This window comes from Tauraco erythrolophus, chromosome 2 (genome assembly GCF_009769465.1).
Source record: "Tauraco erythrolophus isolate bTauEry1 chromosome 2, bTauEry1.pri, whole genome shotgun sequence".
In the NCBI taxonomy this organism is placed as follows: Eukaryota; Metazoa; Chordata; class Aves; order Musophagiformes; family Musophagidae; genus Tauraco; species Tauraco erythrolophus.
In genome coordinates, this window is record NC_141466.1 from 33,348,761 (window position 1) to 33,371,355 (window position 22,595).

Consider the following 22,595-nt stretch of genomic DNA (forward strand, 5'->3'; position numbering starts at 1 on the left):
AAAAAAAAATTAAAAAAAAAGATAGATCAAGAAGTCAGTCAGGATACCACCCCACTCCACAGAAGCATTTTCCACAGTTTTTGTCCTGAAGTGACAAAAATAGAAGGAAAGCCTGAGAAAATGCATGTCCTTTAGCAGCAAATTAAACCAATCACTGTTAACAATGGTTAAGCTAACCTGTATTTAAAGAGATGTAATGTGATTTTTATGCCTAGAGAACATTAATAGACCACTCCCAGCTATAAAACAATAGGAAGGAATAGCTAACACTAGAATTAAATAATGTCAAGCAGAACATCAGAGTCTTCCAACATAACTGACTCCCCTCCTCCAATGTTTTATATTAGGAGTAGAATATCATGATAATATAAAAGCAGCATAGTGTCAAAAGAAAAACAAGCAAAAAAGCTACACTGCAAGAAGGTCTGTCCAAATATATAGCAAATGGAGGCACTGGCTGTTCACAGAATGGAACTAGGAACAGTCACTGTAAAACTATCTTCTGAAGTAATATCATCTTTCAGTGGAGACTACGCTCATGAAATAGTTGCAGAAGTTCCACAACTAAAAACCAGCATGATATTGTAAATATATAAAATATGTTTCTCAATGTCAGCAAAAAGACATCTCTAATCCATCAAATTTAGATGAAACATTAGTGTAGTGTTTAATTTGGAAATTACTTTTTCCCTAAACTGGAAAATGTAGGTATGGAGCATGACAGTTCATTTCACTGACTTTCTTTAAAGGATGAGGAATTTGCAATTCGGTGTCTTGAGAAATGATTAACTACAGAAGCCAGGACTTTCCATATTTGTCTTCTAAATGTGACTTCTACAGCAAGAAAACCAATCCCCACATGCAAAACACTGTTGCTGACTTCATCCCTCCCTTTGTAACTTCAGTTCTCCCTCATGTTCCTTGACAACTTACTTCCTTGCTCCCCAAACAACCACTGGCTACCTGCCTCTGATGTCTTAACTATCAGCTGGGAAAGATGCAAGAGCTGCTGGGAAGGGTTCTGGGTAGCCTGACAAGCACATACGTGCTTGCTGGTGAGCTGGGAAGCAAAACAAAAAAGGTAACAGCAGACGGTAAACCAGTCTTCCCCTCAAGTAGAGAAACCACTTTAAGTCTCTTCATTCCATCTCCAGTTTCTGTGACGCTCTCAGGAACTCCCATGTCAGAGATCCTGACTTCTCTCAAAGTGGGCTGAAAGTAGTTTTAAAGACTAACAGGTCAGTTTCACGTGACCATAGGCTTCATTCCCTTAAAACACGGCTGAATAAGAGTGCTTCCTAAAATTTTCCAATTTCTAGTTTTCTAAATATTCCCTAAATAGTTAGTCTTCTAAACAGCTATTATTCTCTGCTACCCTCTTCTGATTACACGCTGATTTCACATAAAAAATTAAATGTGTATAGTATTGATATTTTGCCGTTTGGTAGAAGTAAAAGCATGTGTCCTATCATTGATCAACTTTTACCCCAGAAAGGTGTTGAAATAATTTTCTAGTTGCATGGAGAACATAAGTGATGGGTGATTTGTTAATTCAACCATGTAAATATCTAATGAAGCTTAAAGCTTGCATACTCAAGCCTCCATTAATGCAACATCAACATTTTTCGACATTCTTCTATTTTCATCCCTTCTATGCTGTTGTGTTCCAACTGTCACTTACACTCTATAATGTCTGTTCTCTGTTTTTTCCGTTTTATGTATTTAGGGAGACAAAAGTTGCCTTTCAGTGCCTATTTATGCAGGGCTAGTGCACCAGGCTCTATCCCTGAATGTGGCCTATAATTGCTGCTACAGGAAAATGTACCAATAATTTATATAACAGGCAGGAGTTCCAGCATGACATTCTTCATCCTCTCTGTCCAAGGAAAGAGATAGAGGAGAAATTAAGTACTGCATTTTTCCAAGAATCTTTCTCTGCTATATGGCAAAATACTGCTAATGAACACACGATCCTTTCTGCACTTTTAGTGAACAATGAAATGAAATATGAACCTACCTAGAAGCCATGCGTAAAGCCTTCGGTTGAGTGACATATCCCTGCGCAGTACTACATGAAGGGCTGCTGACAAAATTCTGATCATATCTGGACGTGTTGCCTGAAGAAGTTAGAAACATGATTAAATATAACTATCAAAAGTAACACATTTTCTATGCTAGCAGCTTAATGTACACTAAAACATAGTCAATTTTATGTTTTGACACTTCTGAATTCAGAGTAGTACAAGAAAACATAACCTTCCTCTTAGGAAACCAAAATACGATTATTATTTGGAACAGATACTTGTAATAGTATGCACCCTTTATGATCAGCAAAAATACTTGACTCCATTTTTGTTATGGGACATTTCATTTTGTTTATTAGGTAAAAGCTTTTGAAGCAAATTACACTAAAATCCAGTGTAAAAAAAAAAAATCACTGAAGAATTTTAGATATCTTTCAATCTCCTACTACTTTCAATGTTTAAGTCTTAATATTAGAAAAAATGCTGTATTGACAATTTCAACATTCTAGCACCTAAACAGAGACACTCCAAATATTCCTATAGTAACTGATAAATGTGAACAAATCACTTCCACAAGGAAGAACATGGTTGTTTTTACAAGGAAGCACAGGTTTCCCACAATTTCTAACAAGGTGAGAATCAACCTTGTATAGGTTTTCCTCCTGCAGCAAAATAAATCACGGATCATTTAAAAAGAGAAAGTGATTAACAACAAATGCAATCAAAAAAAAAAACCCTAAAAGTTGTAAGGTCTATCACCCACTACTACTAAGGCTAACTACTCGCTCAAACACAATAACCATTTTCAATTCTCCAGTGTCCTGAATCCATTATGTTAAGAGGATTAACTTTTGCTGCTTTTAAACGTTGAGAACCGGAAACTTGCACATGAACAGAAAATCTGTTTTCTAATCAAATTAAAAGCTTCTTCACAGACTAAACGTCATAATTTATACTAGGTTTGCATATAGAATCATAGAATGGTTAGGGCTGGGTATACAGAAGTTGAAGTTAACTTCAAAGTTAAACATTAAGTTAAAAGGCAGAAGGGCAGAGATGACAACATGAGAATAGTCAAAGCTTCTAGAGAAAAGCTTACATACGACTCGTGTCCAAACTTGGAGAAAATCATTAGCAAAGACAGACTAAATACTGCTACTGACTTAAGAAGTGGAGTACATTTAGAAGTTTTTCAGTTCATCTCTCTTGTGTTAATAACCTACCTGGCTCATGTGGAAAGGAAAACAAAAAAGGATAAGGTCCAACGTGCTCCTCTGTACTAAAACGCTGGTATCTTGCACTGATGTGCTCACTGCTTCCACCTGAAGTAAAGGCAGACCCCCAAAAATAGTTATTTACTGTATTATTTCAAGAAAGTAGATAAAGAGAACACTCTCAAATAAGAACAGTTGTTTATAAATAGTGATATGTATGAAATTAAGTTATTTTAAAATTTTGAATAATGAAACAAGATAAAACAGGAAAATTAAGTCTCACTACCGAGGAAACATATAATCAACACAGATTACCTGAACTATACAAACATTAAGCTTTTGCTTTTTTATATTACCAATGAATATCTTAAGTTTAAAAAACAAAATAATGTTCTATATATTTTTCAAAAAATACAACAAAACACAACCACTTTTAACTGAAGTGTGTCATGAACGGAAAATTTTACACAAAACCTAAGCAGTTCTGAAACATTAACTGAGCTTTGCAACAGTTATCATGCACGAAAACACCAGGTTAACTGGAGTTATAATAAATAAATGTGCATTTTTATCTCTTCTTTTATCTCTTCAAAGGCTATGTTCAATGACAGAGACGACATTTAAACTCTCCGGAAGTATATTATTACATAAATAAGTAACACCAGTGTCTTCACTGTTCCAACAAAACCTTACCATTAATTCTATGTCACTGCCAATTATGTAGAGTTGATCCTCCATTGAAAGCTTCCTGTTCAAATGGGAGAGGACATAGGTGATGCCAGGCAAGCGAACTGCAGGGCTTGTGAGGAGGCTACCCCAGAGGGCACTGTAGAATGCTGACTGGTCCACAGCTGAGGCAACCTTCTCCAACAGTGTGTTTGTTCTGCAGAATAGAATCAAGCCAGCTGAATTGGGGCATGCATCACAACTCTTGCCCCTGCCCCCGGTTTTAATAAATATTAAGTAAATCATTACAAGAAAGTCAAAACTTTCTTTTGAGAGGCCAAGAGAAGCCACAATTATACACCGAACCTTATAACACAGTCCGAACAGAGTGATCCAACTAGCAAGTGTGTGGACCAGTCTGGCTTGCAAAATGCCTCTGCCTGCCCACAGCTTCTTCTTACGTACCTCCTTATGTTCAAAGAAACAAATAACTTCCTTATCTGCTACTTAAAGCCAACTGTTGCTACAGACAGAGGTTGCAGAGAGACAAGTGGAAAACATAGCTATCAAAGAAGAGAATCAAGCAAATGGCTTTTGCCCTCTCCTTCCTTGCACTGAGCACTTCTGGCAATAACAAGGCATAAAAACACCACAGCAACTCTCTGAGCACAAGCAATCCCTTCCCCTGTCCTCATTTCTCCCCACTTATTGGCAGCACCTCTACACCCTAAGGCAAGACAATGTTAAATTGCTCTTACAAGTTGTATAAACTCCAGCTTCTGAAGTTGGAAATATCAGGAATATGTAAGCGTGTGAACAATTCCAATAACTCAAAACCTTGGAGTGTAACTTCATTGTTTAATATGCTAAGATTCTACCCCAGCACCCCAGACATCACAGTCAGGATAACTCAAATTGGGGCTTAGGCTTGCTGGATAAGAAGAGCTATTACCTCTCAGGCCACTCTGCTAGAAACAGAGTAACAACATATAAAATATGTGTATTATCGCTGCCTCTTACATAGGTGGTTTAATAACAATTTAGATATCATAAGGAGTAAATCTTAATGATGGAAGCTTTCTTTGTTATCTTAAATCCAGTTAAGGTATGTATTTTAGACCAGGAATAATATGGCAGTACTATCTTAGAGGAAAACCACGGAAAAGAAAGTAGTAGCATGTTCCTAGCACGTTACATATCTCAATCTATAACGAGAATCACAGAATCATTTAGGTTGCAAAAGACCCTTAAGATCATTGAGTCCAATTGTTGACCTAATGCTGCCAAGTCAACCACTAAACCATGTCCCTAAGCACCACATCTACACGTCTTTTAAACACCTGCAGGGACAGCGACTCAACCACTTCCCTAGGCAGCCTGTTCCAATGCTTGACAACTCTTTCAGTGAAGAAATTTTCCCCTAATATCCAATCTAAACCACCCTTGGTGCAACTTGAGGCCGTTTTCTCTCGTCCTATCACTTGCTACTTGGCCAAAGAGACTGACATATAACACTAAGTCTACTTAACGTCAATTCCCTTTCAATAACAGGAACAAAACAGGTACTTTATCATAATTAATGTTAAAAATCTTCTACCATACTATTCCATTGCAATTAATATGGCTGGATGAAATTAAATACCACCTATCTTAAAAAAACTTCATATACAAGTATTTAGTGAAAAGTTGCAACAAATAACCACAAACACCACAACCCCAAATCAAGCATATCACATTATTAACATATCTATCCTTACCTTTCATAATACTCTGACCCCTCCTCTAATCCAGGCAGAATCCCAGTCAAGAGTCCTTGGAGTCCTGGTTTCAATGTTTTCCCCAAAGGGAGGTAATAAATCTCATACAGACTCAATAAAGTTGGCTTGACAGACATAGCGGCATTGGCAAGGAGTGGAAATAGTCCAGAACTGTGAAAAAAAAAAAAATATCTTTTTTAGGAGGCTTATCATGTGAGACAATTTCATTTATATCTTAAGAGTGCTACAGGCATGTCCAATGTAGCAGTATCAAGTTCTTATCTTCGAATTTTGCACAGGCACAGACCACCACACAATATCACTGCCTTCCAGACTGACAGGTTGGTATGTCAAGATTAATATTATGAACTTGATTAGTATTGTGATAGCAAGCACTGAAGGCCCAGAGGTGACTGTGTCTTTAACCAGTGGAACAAATATGATAAACCAGAAGCATCTCTGCAAAACAAAAATGTTAATTTTGCAAATGCTGAAAACCACATCACAACGGAAAATTTATTTAAATACACGTTGTCTTTGCACTTATTAAGAAAAAATATAAATGGATGAGAACATTTGAAGAAATTTATAGAAATCCCCTTCTATAAGAAAAGGAAATTAATTATTTACTTCACCAAGTAACCTAATAATAAATTTCAAGGCATTTATACTGTTAAGTAGCAACAAGTATAAATTTACCTCAGAAATCAGTCTGAAAACATTCTCAAACTAAACCCACTGTTCATGATGTAGCATTTAAAGGATTGAAAACATCAGAGGTATGTTTGAGTTTACTGTAAGTTCATGAAAGTTACAAATGTGATCACAAAAACATTTTTGCTATTGCTACTAAATACCATAAATTATTACAAACAGTACCAATAATCAAACGCACGTGAACACAACTGCAATTTTCAAAATCACTGAGAACTCAGGTCAGAACACCCCTGACACATGAAGAAAATGAAAGAACAGTAAAAAAAATGTACACCTACACCTAAAATACACGCCAACAAATCTACCATTTAAAATAAATAAATAAATAAAACTGTGTGGATACAATGTTATCCATGTTACAGAAAAAAAAATATTTCCAAAGTACAAAAGTGTTTGTAAAAATTATTTTTGCCTTTTTTTGCCTTTATCTATCTAGAACTACTGTTTTGCCATTGTCAATTGCTTTCTTTTTGCTGCAGAAAATGTCTTTTTGTTCAATAACCAGCACACTACCCCACAGTCTTTCTCTATAAGGCTACTACTCATCCTTCAAGATCTGATGTTCAGACACTGCCATTCTGCTTTCATGAAAAATACTGGAATATTTGATAATGCCTCAATGTGAATGTCAGTCTTCTCCCAAATACCAGTAACAATGGCTTTTAGTTACATTACAAGGTAGCATTTTCCACTATCCTAGATCTTACTGTTAACAAGATATTGCAGCTACTGAATCACTGCACAAGCAAAAAACGTGAGCTTGAGTGAATGGGAAAAAATGTGAATTGAGTTCACAAAATCTTTAAAAACATGTGGAAGCACAGAACTGAGATGCTCCCCTTCCCCTCCTCACCAAATGTAACTATACAGAAACATCTTGACAACGCAAGACACAACAGCTGATGTTAAGGCATACAATTTATGTCCAAGCATTAATACACACCTTTGCTGCCTAAAGAGAATGATTTTATTCCATTATTTCTCAAACTGATGAAGTTTTAATCTCCAGGGATATAATCTTAAGAACCCTGTATGACTGCCTGTATACAGATATGCACACATCCCTCTATGCCTTATATAATAAATAGCTTAATGTCTTGCCGTTCCCACCCAACCAAAAACTTATTGGAGGCTTAGGAATCAGTGTATTTTGCCACATTTACTTTTCAAGGTTATCTTTCCTTTTCATTATCATCACTTCTAGAGACTGACGGTGAGAAAAATTTTTTACTTGCTCCCCATTCTAGTAAAACAGATAATCTTTCTGTTCTGTTGATGTAATTGTTTGGAAGAGAAAGTTTCTTGCAATAAACTATACTCAAAATCACTTAAATTAAAATAGAAAAGGATAATGTGAAAACATTGAAATAAGTGTTAACACTACAATTACTGTACATACATGCACAAAACTACTTATTTCAATGAAAGAAATAATAAATTCTAGGTTTTCTAGCACTAAAGTTTGCTCCTAAGAAAAGTTTAGGAGATCTGTTTATGTTTTGATACACAATATTCAGAAGAAGAGTATTACACACGCACCAGTAACATGAGGGAAAGAAATTACTTGACTCTTGCTATGTACCAAATAATATTATTAATAAAAAATGCAGGAAAGCAAAAGCATCTCAACTACAGAGATGGAATAGAGTTGTTTAAACTATTGTACCTGTAGAGGAAAAGATCTTTGGCCAAACGCTTGGGTCCAATGATTTTGAAAATGATCTCATATGTTTCAAGTGCCTTCCGATGAACCCCTCCCGGCAAAGCTGGATGAAGACATTGTGCTAAGCGCTTGCCTATAGTCAGCTTTTTCGGTACTACCTGGTACTTCGCGTTGTTCTGTAGTACCTGATAAATCAACACATTAAGAAACACAGCACAAACCACGTTAAACTTCAAATGCAAAATATATAAACGAGTTCCTGAACATGATCAGTAAGTCATAACACATTCCTGGGATGTGACACAAGAAAAAAAAAACACTTTTAAGATGTACTGTAGAGCTTTTTCTTTGCAAGGCCTTTCGCGTGTACGCTTGCTGTAGATGGAACTGTCAAGGCATTTAAAACTTCACTTGCAATGGGGTCCTTACTTAGAGCTTGTCCATTTCATTTTACTCATCCTTTTGAGGGCAAAAATCACTGTCTCTATTTGTTAGCATCCATTGCCAGTAGCTCACAGATGACTATTAAACTGTGGGTGGTGAGTTTGGGATAACTTTAAGAAACTGTCATAGAGTGAGACAACATTACAAAGCTCTACCATTACCTGAAACTATATAATCACTTTAGGACCGGAATACAGAGCTGCCTTTACATCTCTACACTTTTCTTTCTCAATATCACCGCCTTCACTTTGTATACATGTGCAGTAAGAACTGTTACAATCAAAAAACTGAAAGAAATGGGAGTTTATACAAAGAAATTATGCCATTGGCACTGCCAACTGTACTGTCATTCTTGATTTTCCACAAAGTTTAAAGGGTAGAGTGTAAATGCTTCAGACTTGTAATTTCCTATGCCAAATTCTGCAAAGTTTCACATTGGTAAGATGCATACGTGCAAAGGGAACTCTAAGACTCTGACTAGAGATTCCTAGAAACACATAGGGCTGATTAGAACAAGATTTTTACAGATATCAGGATCTGTATTCATTTGTAAACTGCTATTAAAGATCACAATGATATTACACATTCAACTGACTAACTGTTAAAACAAATCAGAACAACAACATTCTCTGGTCAATGAATGACTTGAGCCCTATTTTATAACTCATGCTTCATAGAAACATTGCTGATATTTATACTGGCTACTATTTTTCACACTATTTTAATAACGTTGAATGAGATTAGAAGTAAACATTAGTAATAAAAAAAGATGTTGCATTTATTTCCACCACTACAAATGTAAATAACTTTTCCCTTTACTTCCAATTACAAAAGGTTCAACTGTCTTAGAAAGGCATTCGATTTGTTTGCTCCTTGCACACACCCAGCATTTGGCTCAGACTGCTAAAATATTTGCATGAATATTATGCTGCTAGAACCTTGCTCTTCTGTATTTTGACCTCATTACCCTTTGTCAGTTCCTGAATCTCTTCCAAGAGCACCTACCAGGCATACCTTGTTTAGCTTTCCAAGTGCTGATATTAAATCTGCCCATTCACTGGAATATTCAAAGTTCTTCAGTGCTTTGTCAACAGCTGCTACATAGTTTCTATACTTGGAATCAGTCAGTAGCTCCAGCTCCTCCGTGTTCATCCTCCCACAGTGTCCCCACTAGAGAGTAGCTTGCAATTCATGTACAGACATTACCTATTAAAAAAAAAAAAAAAACACAACAAAACAAACCCTGAAATCATTGTTTCCAGAGATGTATTGTTAAAACAATTTTGTATAAAGCACTAAATTTTCCTCAAAGGCATTACAAAATATCAATCTGAAATCAGTTTACAGCAGATCCTACACAAATGCTAAACTATTGCATACAAATATGTAACACATGTCCAAAACAGTATATTTGTAATCAAGTCCTGTTTTAAAAAAAAAAAAAAACACAACAAAACAAAATAAAAAAGCCTCCAACACAAAACAAACAAAAAACCCTAGAAAATTTTTGCCCTGCCCCTCCCCAAAATGCAACAAAGGGTTTTTTCATTTTCTTTTTTTCCTCCTCTGGGTCCATCACCAGGAAAACCCACTTTTCCACAAATCAGCCCTTCAGAAAACAGAAGACGCCAATCTCTCTGACTCACTTCCAGGCAGAAGACAAGAATGAAGGACACATACAAGAGCCACACGTTATTCAAGAGTACTTTCACGAATCAACACTTCCTTTTACAAGACCTGTTACTCTAATCCAGGAATGCAACTCTACTTTGTTTTTATATTATCGTCATCCTCCACGCACAACAACAGTATGTGTTTACCAGTGTTCTGCAATCAAGAGGCTTTTGCAATTTGCTCTACATATTTTCATCACATGGTAGTCTACACCAATAATTAAGATATTCTAGATCCATACTTTTATAGGCCATACACAATGTATTTCATGAAATTCAGTCTCTATTAAAAAGAAATATCTTTTTAAAGCTACTTTAACCCCAAGCAATTACAGATCACAATGAGAAATCCTATCGTAGCAAGCCTGTAAAAGGTAGCTTTCGTGTCTCTCAATTGGAGTCTTTTGGGGTTCCCTCTGATATTCAGCTCCAGAAGAGACTTCACACTCAGCAGATCCTGCTGTCTTCTGTCTTGACTAAAGGAAAATGAGAAGAAGATTGTGTGTGGAAGCGTAGGCTGAAGCATGGTAGACCAAAAAAACCCAAACCAACCATGAAACAGGTATAAAGAAGCTATATTCACCAGACTGTCTACCAGGTACAAGTCATGCTGAAAACAGCAGCTCCAGTGAGCCCTTCCGAAACAACTGGAGAACATGTCTCATTGAACCCTGTTCCCAGTGATGACAAAACAGCAGGACTGTCTGAAATGAAAAATGCCTACAAAATTACAGAGCAGAAATAAAGAGTAACATTCTGATTCCTGCTGGTTCTACAGTTGATGGAGACACTTATCTTTAAATTCTGCTCAGGAAAAAGTTCAGTTTTGAACCAAACGGAAAAGACTAACAAGTCAACTTGTATTACTTCATGTAATCACAGAATAGTTTGGGTTGGAAAGGACTTTTAAAGGTCGCCTAGTTCAATCCTGTAGCTGTGCAAGATGCATCAAAAACATGAACACTTTTCCAACTTTTATCATATCTGATCAATTTAAAATGCTTTATATAGACACATTAAAATCTTTACTTGATTTGTACTATATCCATTCAAATAGCGTTCTCCCCAAAATGGCTACAAAGCTGCTATTTAATAACTTTGTCAACAGTTCTCAAAAGGAGTTAAGACTGATTGAACACCATAAAACTCTAAGACTGGTTACCTGGTATTATCAGCTACCTGAAGGCCAACTTCTTGCCATGTTCTTGAAACAATCCCAAAAATCTACAAACTGCAGCAATGTTAATCCTGGTTTACCTCTTCAGCACTCCAAAAGGTAAAATGAAGAAAGCTGTACTCCACCATCTCCAAATTAAGACAGTAGTAAATTAGGCTCAAAATTTCACAATCATAATCTCATCAAGTTTATCACAGGAATATTAAACTAAAATTCCACATTAATCATTTTTTTTTATCCTTATTACTACGTTTCTCCTCATATCGCTCATCTCCTGGTTTCTCAGCATTGCAAGGAAAGTTGTAAGAAAGAAGAAAAACAAGAAAGGGATGGACAAAAGGAAGAAAAAGAGCTGGGATAGCAGGAATGAATAAGAAGGCCAAGAATTATAAACCTTTTGCATTCTTGATTCTGATGACAGATTGTCTCCAAGGCAGAACAGAAACACAAACCATTACTTAAAAAACACATTATGGGTGCCCAATTGGTAGATTTTGCAGTACTCCATTGGTGTAAAGCACTTCAATCTCACTTTTTATTTAAAAAAAGTATTTCATGTGGTTTCATTTTATAACAACCATCTTTCTTTGGATTAAGTCCAGAAAGAGATCAGGTTTGCTTTGAAAAAGTTGTAGAACGCCAACAGATTTCTCAAAGAGACAGCTGCACAACTGCCAATGTCTGATCTCCAAAAGTAAAATAAAGTATTAACACTAAAGAAGAAGAACCAACATACAAAAGCAGCACAATTCTCATTATTCCAGGCACAAAGGATGGAGAAAGAACTCGACACAGTGAATAATGCTTTCTGAGCGAAGAAAGCATCAGCATCCTTTTTTCATCCAGCAAAAGCATAAACACAGCCACTTATGGCTAAGTGGAAAACAGGGCTCTGTCTTCCTCAAGCGGCTGGAAAACCTGAAACCTGACAGCACACTGATTCAGGAGTAACAAAGGTTAGACAAAACCAGCAGGAACACAGGGTTAAATAGGTAGCTTTTTTCGGACTTACTGTCTTATCAGAATATTCTTTTCCTTTTTAAAGACAAAACCCAAACATTAACAACTTTGAATAACCTATACTTTTAGAAAAATCCATTACACACCGGCTGATACTAATGAACTTACTCTAGTCCTGTAATTGATATTTGTATTTATCCATATGTTATCAGCAAATTTAATCATTATGAAGTTTTGTGGAGAGAAGAAAGTCCATACTCGATGTTTTCTTACTACTCTATGGTTACAGTTTCATTTTTCTTTCGTAAAAAACTGCTATGTTTTATACAGTTTGAGGTTACAGGGAGGTAATTTCTTGCCTATTTTTTTCACAGTGAAGAGTCTCTATTTTAAACAATAATCTTCCAAATTGCATCAATAGCCATAAGCAGCCAAAGATACAGAGAAGATACTATGTAAACATGATGTATTGTTTTCATAATACTGGGACTATTTTTTATTAGAAGACCATTAAAACTACAGGAATTTTTATTAGCTCTCAAACACTAAAAAATACTTGTCCTACAAGGTTTACTTTTTGTTTAGCCTGAAGGTATTCCAAAAGTTAGTTTTAATTTTTTTCTTGTTTCTATCATGTATTCTTACTGATACTTTTCTGTTCTCTTCATCTATAATAAAACTGCAGATCCAACAACGTTTAATTTTACAGCACTGATATGTCAACACAATGTTAAAGCTTAGTAATGTTTATCTCCTCATAAGTATCACACCCTTATTCTTTCATGGTTTACTATTTTGAAAAATGAGACAAATAGTAAAATTCGATAGATCAAAACCACTGAAAAATAGCAGTTTCTGTCACACCATCAAACAGCCCGAAGGATAAACTATTTATTTTGCCATTCCACAATCATCATTTAGCACCAGGGCCAACTTTACTTGGAAGGTTCATTATTTATTTCCCCTTTTAAACAACGGCATGAAAAGCACCATCCTTTGCTTTTGTCATTTTTTTTTTTCCTCCCTTTTGGCATATCCTAATGAGATGAGACAAGCTTCTCAGATTGAAGGTTCAGCCAGTCTCATGACTCTAGACATGGGCAATCATCGACCTGTTAGATGACAGTGCCTCTTTTTGATGGATGACAAAAAGGGATTGGGGATGCCTGAGCAGAAGGCTTATTATCAGTGAGGAATAAACTACCTAAGAAATGCCACACACTTTCAAACTATTTCATAAAACCATATTTAAATCACAGGTGATTGCAGAAGTAGGTCTTAACACTTACTAGCTTCTACTTCACCTTCTCATGGGGATTAAAAAACAAGTAACATACAATTCTGGATACACCTGCATGCCTGCAGAGTCTTTTGAGTATGACTGTGACAAGGAATGCAGTTACTTGGGACTGCGACTCTCCTTTTGCTGAGGGTTGTGCACTACGTGTTCACAGAGAAGCCTTCAACTCCCTTCATCACTGAGGTGGCATTGGCTTTCCTCAGAGTAAAGATGATACTGTTACAGTTGTGTTTTCCACAGCAAATGCTCATCCTTCACAACTCATATGCCTAGGAGTCTTCTGTCTCAAATCAACAAGAACTATTAACCTGTTTAAGAGGCTCTAAACCATTTTCACCGAAGACAAACAAAATAGATTGAAAAGAACAGAAGCTTCATTAACACTATTCAATAAAAGCAGCTTTCATCTAGATTCTGTCTCAATTTAATCACAAGGTTATAAGACTTCCCAGCGATTAATAAGCTCTCCAGTATCTGTTGTACCCCAAAGCTCGTCTTCAGGTTTGATTTGCTACTGTTCCACTTCTGTATTTTTTGAGCCTCATGGAATTGCTCTATTTGTCTGCTTCACACCAATGTGCAATACTGGAACGGTCACTTCCTGGTATAGGTCAAGGGGCTGATCGCTGCGCAGCATAAAAGTGTGTACATTATTTCACTTCAAGAAGTCTCAAGATTTGCCCCAAGTACTGTAGGAACCTGAGCTCACAAACTTGCTCCCTTTGCATTCCCCAGCATTTCAGCTTTGTAAAATTTCAAGGCTTTTCTAAAACCGTTTACTCTTTCAAGCATGGCCATGGGATGTACAGTAAAAGAAATAATTGATAATGAAAAAGCAGATGGGGAAAAATTCAAATTTCACAGTACTGAGCTATTTCTTTTTAAGCTGTGTACAGTGCCCACATACCAAGCTGGTAACTGCAGAAACACATTTTTATTTAAATAGACTTAATACAAACACAGATTTGAATACACGGAAAACAGAAGCCTTGTCACTTGGTAATTTATTATGCTTTGTGTCCCCTTGGAAGCATTTAAAAGTATGAATAGCAAAATAGATATTGCAAATCCCAGGCTAGTCTCTTAAGATAAAAATCAAATGTTGGAAATACATACATTCTTCTACCACCAAAGATAAACATTTTCCAGTTACAGCTAATTACTCTATTTATAATTGACATTCTACAGAGTCCTCTTATTTCAGAACTTTTCAAAGAGGCATCTCCAATGTGTTCTGAAGAATAAGAACCGTTCGAGATTGTTATTTTGGCCAATTGCTATTCAGTACAGTAATGAAAGATGCAAAGACAGACATATCAGTCAAACAAAGAAAACAAAAATACATTATATAATTAACTATAACTAGTCATGATCTCATTAGTACCTTGCAACAGTACAGAGTACTTAAGATTCAATATTGTGATTAATAACTTCCCAGTATACTTTTCTACCCAGTCAAAATTCACAAGTCGAAACAGCTTATTACGTTTTTCCACAGAAAAATCAACACTGCTTTAGGTGTTCTAATTCCTTTCCACGTCAAAATTCATTTAAATCAGCATAACAACCTGTGCATTATCCATATTGCCAACTTCTAAATCAACATGATATGTTTTCCTGAGAGTCGTTCTCATTTAAACAAGAATTAAATGAGAGAAAACCTACGGCTTGCACTACAGAAGTTAGATGAGGTACTCAACTGGATGTGCACCCTCCTGGCTTTAGGATCTACAAAACGTGTACTATTTATTATGTTTATTACCACACTAAAAACAAAGTGTCAGTAAAAAGAAGCCAACTACACTTTTTCTTCTTTTGGATATACGGGAAGTCACAGAAGAAAGATGACTGGAATAAAACTGTAAGTCTACCACCGAACATAGTCCAATGGACGTACACAAGGTACATAAAATGTTCTTTCTGCTACTGCTGTTTCATGGTATTCCAAAGTCCGACTTACACCCGACATAAGTTCATAAAGAGGAACAAGTAACGAGCTTAAAAATTCATAAGGAACATACAACAAACCTTCTCTGTAATCAACTTTTCTATTCACTGTTTAAGAAAACAAATTCATAATTATGAACAATCCCTAAGTGAATATATTTGCTTCAGAATATAATTTTTGAGAAGAAAAAAGTATCACATCTACGTTTATCTGTTTATCAGAGGGAAGAAGAAAGTGACCAAAGACTTCTCACTCTCGTTGGTAAACATGCATCTCTCCCAACTGCCACTTAAAAACAGAGTTTAGGATAACATTTTAATCCCCCTACTCACTTCTATTTTATTACAGCTTTTCGATATACAAAACTACAAAAGTTTGTGAACTACAAAACAGTTTGATATACTAGAATTGAAGTTTTGATTTTTATTCGAGACCCACCAACAGAACACTACTGATTCCTTTTCTTCCAGCCCTTGTGCACCGTGCTTGCATACAACTCAGGACTTTCTTACTGTTTGTAGTAATGCACCAGGAAAAAAGCAGCTCTGTTCACTACAGGGATCTCCAAGTACTGCTGTAATAAAGCAATAAAAGGCTTCCTCTACAAAAATTATCTTTGACTTACTGCCAAATAATTATTTTAACCACATTTACAGTTAAAAATTAATTCAAAAAATCTGAACAAAGCAAACTAAATACATGCTAGCCAATGAAACCATTTTAGTGGCACGCAACAGATGCTAAGTGACAATGGTGATACTCAGTGTAAAAGACATCTTCTCTAGAGTTAAGTGCTCCTGCACTACACAAACGCTGGAATCTTGCTTACACTGAAGTTTCTACTTTTAAAATGTCATATTCTTCTTGAGATCCAACCAAACATTCGGATTTCACAGACCTGAACTTACTCAGTAAACAAAAGATGATGATTTGCACCTTCTTCGTTATAACTCGGGTCAACCATTAACTGAAAATATTTTCTTCTTCCTAAAATAATATTTTTCCCCACGTTTTTTTCTTTCTAGTAACAAATGATTCCCGAGTTATCTATCTACTATATTATAACTTAATCAGTATGTATTTTACATCTAATGTCAACAAAAGTCCAGATATTAATGCTTCTTCTTTTAAATTACGCAAGATATCCAACATGTCTTATAAAAAAACAGATGGCAATTTAAGTCAGAATAACACAACAGAGAAAAATGGGGAAACACTTTCTTGAGTTTGTGGTTATCCTTCAATGCTCACTTACAAGTAATTTTCTTGTCCCACCCTTCCCTTTGTTGAGCACTGTATTTGAACAACCAATATTTCAATCTAGATCTACAACTGGTGACTATTTCCTCCTTGTTCAATTGCACATTTGAAGGAAAGAAAAACAAAACAAACACCTAGAATTGAACCTGCACTCTCTTGACATGTTTGCAGAGGGTTTCCTCCTTAAACTTCATTTTGTCTCAGCTCACAGAGTCACCACCTTTACATCCAGTTTAAATTATAGCAGCAATGCATCTGTCAAAGAAATGTAAGCAATCTAGGTAAAGGCATTTTTAAGATAAACTTCATTTCAGTCTCCAGACATTCCAATAATCCCAAATGCAGAATACAACATTTAATATTTATTTATTTTATTTTTAATATATAAAATGTAACCTCCTGGAGTCAACCAGTCACTTTGACAATGCTAAGCCAAACAGAAGCACAAAATCCTTACTCACAAATTAAGTATAACATTGTATATAGTGTATCACATGCTGTTCCCTGGAACAAAACAAACTGTTGCCATGCTGCAAAAAGTTGGCTTGCACCCTGGGCTGGTAGGGCCTTTTCCAGCTATCCATCATCAAACCTGTAACACCATGCAGTTAGCAGTTCCCCCTTCATAAAAAGATTAGAAATTAGAAATAAGCCTGTTTGGATTACTCTAAGCAGAATATGGAAGGTATTTATCTGACATAGTTAAATCCATGATAACCACACAAGCTTGGTGGGTTGGAAAAATCATTAGCAAAGAGAAAACAAGCATGTTCCGGTCAGAGTGCAACTGCACCCTCCCCGTGGCTCCCATACCACCTCCCAGCACCGTAAGCTTTGTGCTTTTCATGTCCCACTGTGGAACTGCCCAGCTCTCACACACACCGACCAGGTTTTGGGGCTACTGCCTCCTCTGTTGAGCAGAGATTGACAAGAACATGATTTTAAATAGTTACCTTCTCTCCAGGTGTCTGAGCACAGTAACAAGACAAGCTTTCTAAAATAAACTGCAATTTATTTTCACTTCTACATGTTCCAGCCTCATTCCTTCAAATGGTCACTATACCCTCTCTGAAAGGAATTGCTTTTTCACTAGCTAGCTCTCTTCCAATCTTTTCCAAGTATTTACTGATGGAAGACTCATCTTAAGGCATTCTTTCTTGCTTGCTTGTTTTTTACTCTCAGCAAACTAGTATATCCAATTAATATAGTAATACAGCTAAAATAAAGAAATAAATAAACAAACAAACAAACAAAAAGCCACAGCAAATGTAACAATGAAAAACAACTCAAACCAATATGACTATGTTTAAACCTAGACCTGTACCACACTTTCTTTTAAAGGAACGTTTGCCAACTTCCGGATACTTTTCAGCTTGGTAGGGAAAAGAAAAAAAAAAAAAAAAAAAAAAAAAAAGAGACTTATATGAGTTTCACCGTCTTAAGTTGTGCTTGCAGCACTCTCCTCTGCTGAGAGAGAAGCCTTGCTCCCAGGATAGTGCTGTGCCTTTACGTTGTGAAATCTCTTTAAATATTCTGGTACACAGTTTAACACAGAACCTACCAACTAAACAGGAAAAAAAAAAGGGGGGGTGGGGGGGGGCTGATAATCTATTCACTTATTCTTTGCTCACAATAACTTTAAAATTGAAGATTTAGACAAGACTTTTATTTATCCATATCCATTGTTCTAACAATATGTAGCTTAAGGCAAATTTAACATCCTGTCTCCAAACAACCCTGATATTTCTTTCCACATTAACATATCAGAAGTTCTCACGTCCTTATGACTGCCCTACTCAGGTATCCTTTTAATGCAATGCATTGGCAGGACATCGTCCAACTTCCTTTTTAATTATACCCTGAGGTCCTAAGATATTACTAATTCATTCGTTTCAGATTTCAATTCATTTTTATCATTTTATTCTGATTTTAATTCTGAAATAGTGTCATATGCCACATGTATACCTACACATTATTGAGAATGTGGTTATATTTTGCAATGCATCTGATTTCACATATTCTGCAGATGGATTTCAAAGGAATTTTTAAAGTAGAATCCTTTTCTGAAAACAGTGGCTGGACCAAAACTTGTTTGCTCTCCTTATCCTCAGAAGTAAGCCAGAAAAGACATAAATATAAGGTTACAAACCCTTTGATTTTTGTAAATGATAACAGAAACCAAATTAGGCAAAGCATCATTACTTGGCTTTACATAATTTTTTATTTTTATATAAACATTTCTGATAAAAACAGGCATGTATTGACTAGTAAAATTGTTTACTAAGTCTCTTTGGTGCTTTCTTCTCATTTCTTGTTTTAGTTATCGGGGAAAAATGGTTGATTCTGCAGTGTTTTGTCTCCTCAAGCTCTCAGAGGGAAACATATTGCTTACTGCTTCTATTTACCATTCAACTTGTTTTCAGATAGAAGTCAAGGCAACATAATTATTAATCTGAAAGACAATTTATGTGCATACAAATAAATCACTTCCATTTTTCTATTTCATGCTTTAGCAAGTATTGTTTAATTTAGTCTCTTTTCTATCTCCTGTTTTTCTCAACAAATTTCAAAACAGGTTTTCTTACAACATACTTCATGCCTCTTCTTGGTTCTCTTCTACAAACGGCATATTTAATATATTATAGCTTTACCAAAGTAAAAAAGAAAAAAAAGTAGAATAGTAATACGCATTTTCAGTGAGCCCAGCCCAAGCAGTCCTTCCCAGCTAAGCAAGAAGACACTAAAGGTGGACAGCAGTAACTCTGGTCAAGAGAATGAAGCCAGCGATGAACACATGGAAGTGTCCTCCTCTTATTCAAATGGAACAATGGCAGAAGAATACAGGCTGAGCCCACTTAACCAGACGGACTACATTCTTACCCATGTAGCTTGCTGTGAATGCGATGAGTATTTCTAGTGGTCAGTGCAGCATGTCAGTATTTTTACACAAGAAAAGCACCACCAGTAGAAACATAGAATCATAGAATGGTTAGGGTTGGAAGGGACCTCAAAGATCATCTAGTTCCAATACCCCTGCCATGGGCAGGGGAAACCCTCCTCCACCACACCAGGTTGTCCAAAGCCTCATCCAACCTGGCCTTGAACACTTCCAGGGATGGGGCATCCACAACTTCTCTGGGCAACCTGTTCCACTGTCTCACCACCTTCAATGTAAAAAATTTCTTCCTTATATCCAATCTAAATCTCCCCTATTTCAGTTTAAAGCCATTGCCCCTTATCCTATCACTACACACCCTTGTAAAAAGTTCCTCTCCAGTTTTCCTGTAGGCCCCCTTTAAGTACTGGAAGGCTGCTATGAGATCACCCCGGAGCCTTCTCTCTTCTCCAGGCTGAACAGCCCCAACTCTCTCAGCCTGTCTTCATAGCAGAGGTGCTCCAGCCCTTGGATCATCTTCATGGCCCTCCTCTGGACCCACTCCAGCAGCTCCATGTCCTTCTTGTGTTGGGGACTCCAGAGCTGAACACAGTATTCTAGGTGGGGTCTCACAAGAGCAGAGTAGAGGGGCACAATCACCTCCCTGACCTGCTGGCCACGCTTCTTTGGATGCAGCCCAGGACATGGTTGGCTTTCCGGGCTGCCTGCACACATTGCTGGCTCACGTTGAGCTTCTCATCCACCAGCACTCCCAAGTCCTTTTCCTCAGGGCTGCTCTCAATCCATTCTCTGCCCAGCCTGTACTTGTGCTTGGGTTTCAATGGCTAATAACTTGGGATAACATGGCTAACTTGTTAACGCAAACATCCACTTGAATGCACAACCACTCCACTAATGGAAGACGTAGGATAACTTGCCTTGCAAGATGCTGTTTAAACATCTACTGTCACAGGTGCTACTAACAAGTTGAGAAAGTAAGACATTCAGTAAGTTAGAAATGCAGCCTCACCTTCCCCGTATCTCATTTACAGGCTGTTTAGTTTCCAAAAGCATCTATTATCATTCCAATTAAAATAAAATCAGGAATTATACTGTTGGTACATTCCAGCTGTTTCCAAACTGACATTCCTCCATATAACATTCATCCATGTTGTACTCAAAATGACTGTATAATTTGGATAATCACAATATTTAGACATCACACTATTATTAGACCTGCAAAAGGTCTACTGCATTTCAGCCTGGTTTTGAAAAGTTACCAAAATTTCAAACAAAAAAATGAACACATCTGGCAGCCAGGCTAGTAACACAGACAGATCAAGGCTTTGCAACAAAATGAAAGACTATGATCTTCAACCTTATATTACAGCCTCATATTTCCTGCAAGCATCTAGCCCATCACTATATAGACACCACTTCACACTCCTATAGCTAGAATTCAGGTATCACATTATGCAGTTAACCTGAGAATCACAGAATCATAGAATGGTTTGGGTTGGAAGGGACCTCAAAGATCATCTAGTTCCAATCCCCCTGCCAGGGGCAGGGACACCCTCCACTACACCAGTTTGCTCAAAGCCTCATCCAACCTGGCCCTGAACACCTCCAGGGATGGGGCATCTACCATAACACACTCACTATTACTGCATGTAGAAAAAAGCTGCAGAAGTGCAAGGGTTCTTGCTAATCAGCAATGGAAACGCAAGGTTGAGTCACCCAGAGCAAGCTCATCAAAACTTGCACCCCATATCCAGCATATTTTAGGATACTTAAAGAGATAAATTGTTTAGGCTTTTCTGCTTATTATTACAGGTATGCGAATGTTATTTCTAAAAAACATTTAACACCAGAAGCTATCATATACTTATGTTTTTCAAGTGGCCATCACAAGATGCAAGGCCATCCCTCCTGCATCAACAGATGAAATTTAACTCTGCACCACAAGAACTACGGACAGCCATATGCCCCATACATCCTTCCAAATATCACACGCAACAACTCAGGCAGCCGAGCCAGCCAGCCAGGAATCCGACCCAAAAGAGGCCCACAGCCCTTATCCGCTCAAGGTCAAAGCGGGACGGCTCCGGCAGCCCATCATCGAGCTTGTTTCCAGGCGGGAAGCGGTTCCCCGAGGAAGGGCCTCCGCGCAGGGTGCAGCCAGGCCCCGGCAGCAGCTCCCGCGGCAGGTGCCGGGGTCGGGGGAGGCTCCGCAGCCTCGAAACCCACCCGGGCCCGTTCTGCGCCACGGGGGACAGCCGCCGGGAGCCGAAGGCAGATCGCGGAGCGGCGGCGGGGCGAGCCAAGTGCCACAGGTTAATTGACGCAGAGCAATTAACAGGCTAACCGCGCTCCCCAGGCTCCGCGGCACCTGCCCGCCGCCCCCCGGCCAGCCTGGGCCCGGCCCGGCCCGGCCCTTGCGCTCCCCGGCGGTGCCCGCGGCGCGGCCCGGCCCGGGGTTGAGAGGGGAGAGGAACGGAGAGGGGCCGGCTCGGTGCCAGGGGCGGACCCCGCTCGGCTGCCGCACCCTCCCCAACACAAGCGCGGCAACGGGGAGGGAGGGAGGAAGGAAGGAAAGAAGGAAGGGAGGGAGGGAGGAGGGGAACGGCCGCCTCCGGGCCCCGCAGCCTACCCGCGCCAGGAGGAGGAAGAGGAGGAGGGAAGAGGAGGGGGCGCCGGGGCGAGCGGCGTTACCTGAGCCACCCGAGCCGGAAGAGCCCGACCGCCACCGGCACCCCCCCGCCGCCTTGACAGCTCCCGGCATGCACTGCGGCGCGCCACCTCCCCCCCACCCCTCCCCACCCCGGGCGCCCCGCCCGCCCCGCGCCGCCTCAGCGCGCCCCCTGGCGGCACGCGGCCGCAAACGGCACGCGGGGCGGGGGCGCGGGGCGGTTGGGTG

The 22,595-nt window shown here is 38.2% G+C and overlaps 1 protein-coding gene across 9 annotated transcripts in view; it reads right to left on the minus strand.

The window, feature by feature from the left end:
- DOP1A (DOP1 leucine zipper like protein A) overlaps positions 1–22,442 on the minus strand; it is a 71,273-nt gene extending 48,831 nt beyond the window's left edge. For 7 of the 9 annotated variants that reach the window (XM_086631339.1, XM_086631337.1, XM_086631334.1 and 4 more), the window contains exons 1-7: positions 22,391–22,442; positions 9,500–9,691; positions 8,045–8,226; positions 5,662–5,832; positions 3,932–4,121; positions 3,248–3,346; positions 2,018–2,117 (exon numbers count right to left, since the gene is read on the minus strand). In XM_086631339.1, coding sequence (XP_086487465.1) covers positions 2,018–2,117; positions 3,248–3,346; positions 3,932–4,121; positions 5,662–5,832; positions 8,045–8,226; positions 9,500–9,637 — 880 coding nt within the window. In that variant the 5' untranslated portion in view covers positions 9,638–9,691; positions 22,391–22,442. Of the gene's footprint in view, positions 1–2,017; positions 2,118–3,247; positions 3,347–3,931; positions 4,122–5,661; positions 5,833–8,044; positions 8,227–9,499; positions 9,692–16,949; positions 17,059–22,390 lie in introns of all 9 variants that reach the window. The other 2 variants (XM_086631335.1, XM_086631338.1) reach the window with 2 other exon arrangements.
- Positions 22,443–22,595: the final 153 nt, after the last annotated feature.